At 54.5% G+C, this 1794-nt stretch overlaps 1 protein-coding gene across 1 annotated transcript; it reads left to right on the forward strand.

The window, feature by feature from the left end:
* The first annotated feature begins 332 nt into the window (after window positions 1-332).
* CMKLR1 (chemokine-like receptor 1) lies at window positions 333-1537 on the forward strand. The gene has a single exon (XM_010290937.1). It carries the CDS (start codon window positions 387-389, stop codon window positions 1470-1472), a length of 1086 nt encoding a protein of 361 aa, XP_010289239.1. The 5' UTR covers window positions 333-386; the 3' UTR covers window positions 1473-1537.
* The last annotated feature ends 257 nt before the right edge of the window (window positions 1538-1794 follow it).

Below are 1794 nucleotides of genomic sequence, written 5' to 3' on the forward strand. Positions count from 1 at the left end.
TGTTAATAAGCACCGTACTAGTTTTTCCCGTGGAAGTAGGCGGGTAATAGACATTTTTTGCAGGATGAGGCTACAGCCACATCCTGGCGGGGACGAGGGACTGAATCACGTCCTGTGGCCCGGGGAGCTGGAAGTCAGGAGGTGGAAACCTGGTGAGGACCCGCGGGAGCGTCTTCCTCCAGAGCCAGCGGCAGGGTCCCCGCGGGATCCCCCGTTCCTGTGTGCTCCGTCCCCTCTCTCCACTGCTCCCCTGCCCGCGTGTGCTGGGGGGCCGGCGTCCCTCCCGCGCGCTGTGCTCGCTGTGGTTCACACCATGTGTTTGCTCAGCAGGAGCATCACTGGTCGGAGAGCCCGGGACTGACCAGGCTGCGGTTTGTTTGCAGAAAATGGCGCTTTCCAATTTGTCCAATTACTTGGATGATGTCGATAACTACAGCGACTACCCAGATTACACCTATGAGGAGACGGGCAGCGTGTGGACAGACCCGTCCCATGACCCAAAGGATGTTGCGAGGATCCTCTCCGTCGTCATCTACAGCGTGTCCTGCGTGTTGGGCATCCTGGGGAACGGCCTCGTCATCGCAATCATAACTCTGAAGATGAAGAAGTCGGTCAATGCCATCTGGTTCCTCAACCTGGCCGTCGCCGATTTCCTCTTCAACATCTTCCTGCCCATAAACATTGCTTACACGGCCATGCGGTACAACTGGATCTTTGGGACGGTCATGTGCAAGTTGAACTCCTTCCTCCTCATCCTCAACATGTACACCAGCGTCCTTCTGCTCACCACTATCAGCTTCGATCGCTACGTGTCAGTGGTTTTTCCCGTCTGGTCTCAAAACCATCGGTCAACCAACCTAGCATATTTAGTTTGCTTGATTATCTGGACCGTTGGCATCATTATGAGCTGCCCGTCTCTTGTCTTCCGAGACACAGCACAAGCCCGCAACTCTGTGATTTGTTTTAGCAACTTTTCCCTCTCCAGGAATAAGTCTTACCAAGCCCTGGCACTAATGAGGCACCGAACGGTGAACATCACCAGGTTCCTTGCCGGGTACATCCTTCCCATAACTATCATCACTTTCTGCTACGTCGCCATCGTCTTCAACTTGCGCCGAAATCGCCTCGCCAAGTCCAAAAAGCCCTTCAAGATCATCGTCACCATTATAGTCACCTTCTTCCTTTGCTGGAGTCCCTACCACCTGCGGAACCTCCTGGAAACAGAGCCCGACATGATCCCGCGCTCCGTGTTCGAGATCAGCATCCCCATAACCACGGCGCTCGCTGCCTCCAACAGTTGCATGAACCCCGTCCTCTATGTCTTCATGGGCCAGGACTTTAAGAAGTTTAAGGTGACCATCCTTTCCAGACTGGTGAATGCCCTCAGTGAGGAGACGGGCCACTCCAGCATCGTTCACAGGAGCTTCTCCAAGATGTCTTCAATGACCGAGAAGGAGACGACGGTCCTCTAAACTCAACCTGGATGCCTGCAGGAGGGCCACCGTCCTCCAGGTGTTGCCCATGCCCAGCACTGTGATGGCGGCCACCTTTGTGGTGGCCCCTGGTGTGGGGCGAGCATGGTCCAACACTGTCCTACAGCATATTCTTTGACTGGTCTTGCTGCCTGGGGGCTGGCAGGCGTTGGAGACCACCATTCTGTGCACACAGAGAAGACAAAACCGCCCTTAATCTTTCTTTGCGACTGCAAAGATGATTGCACCAAACTATTTAAGAAAACATTTTGGGGAGTTCCTATCTAATCTATGCATCGCCTGGCCTGGCAAGGGCGTTCCT

The sequence above is a fragment of the Phaethon lepturus genome, unplaced genomic scaffold (genome assembly GCF_000687285.1).
Source record: "Phaethon lepturus isolate BGI_N335 unplaced genomic scaffold, ASM68728v1 scaffold23507, whole genome shotgun sequence".
NCBI lineage: Eukaryota > Metazoa > Chordata > Aves > Phaethontiformes > Phaethontidae > Phaethon > Phaethon lepturus.

Bases quoted from the DNA above. Each gene is read 5' to 3' on its own strand.
- CMKLR1 (XM_010290937.1), top strand. From the start codon at position 387: ATGGCGCTTTCCAATTTGTCCAATTACTTGGATGATGTCGATAACTAC.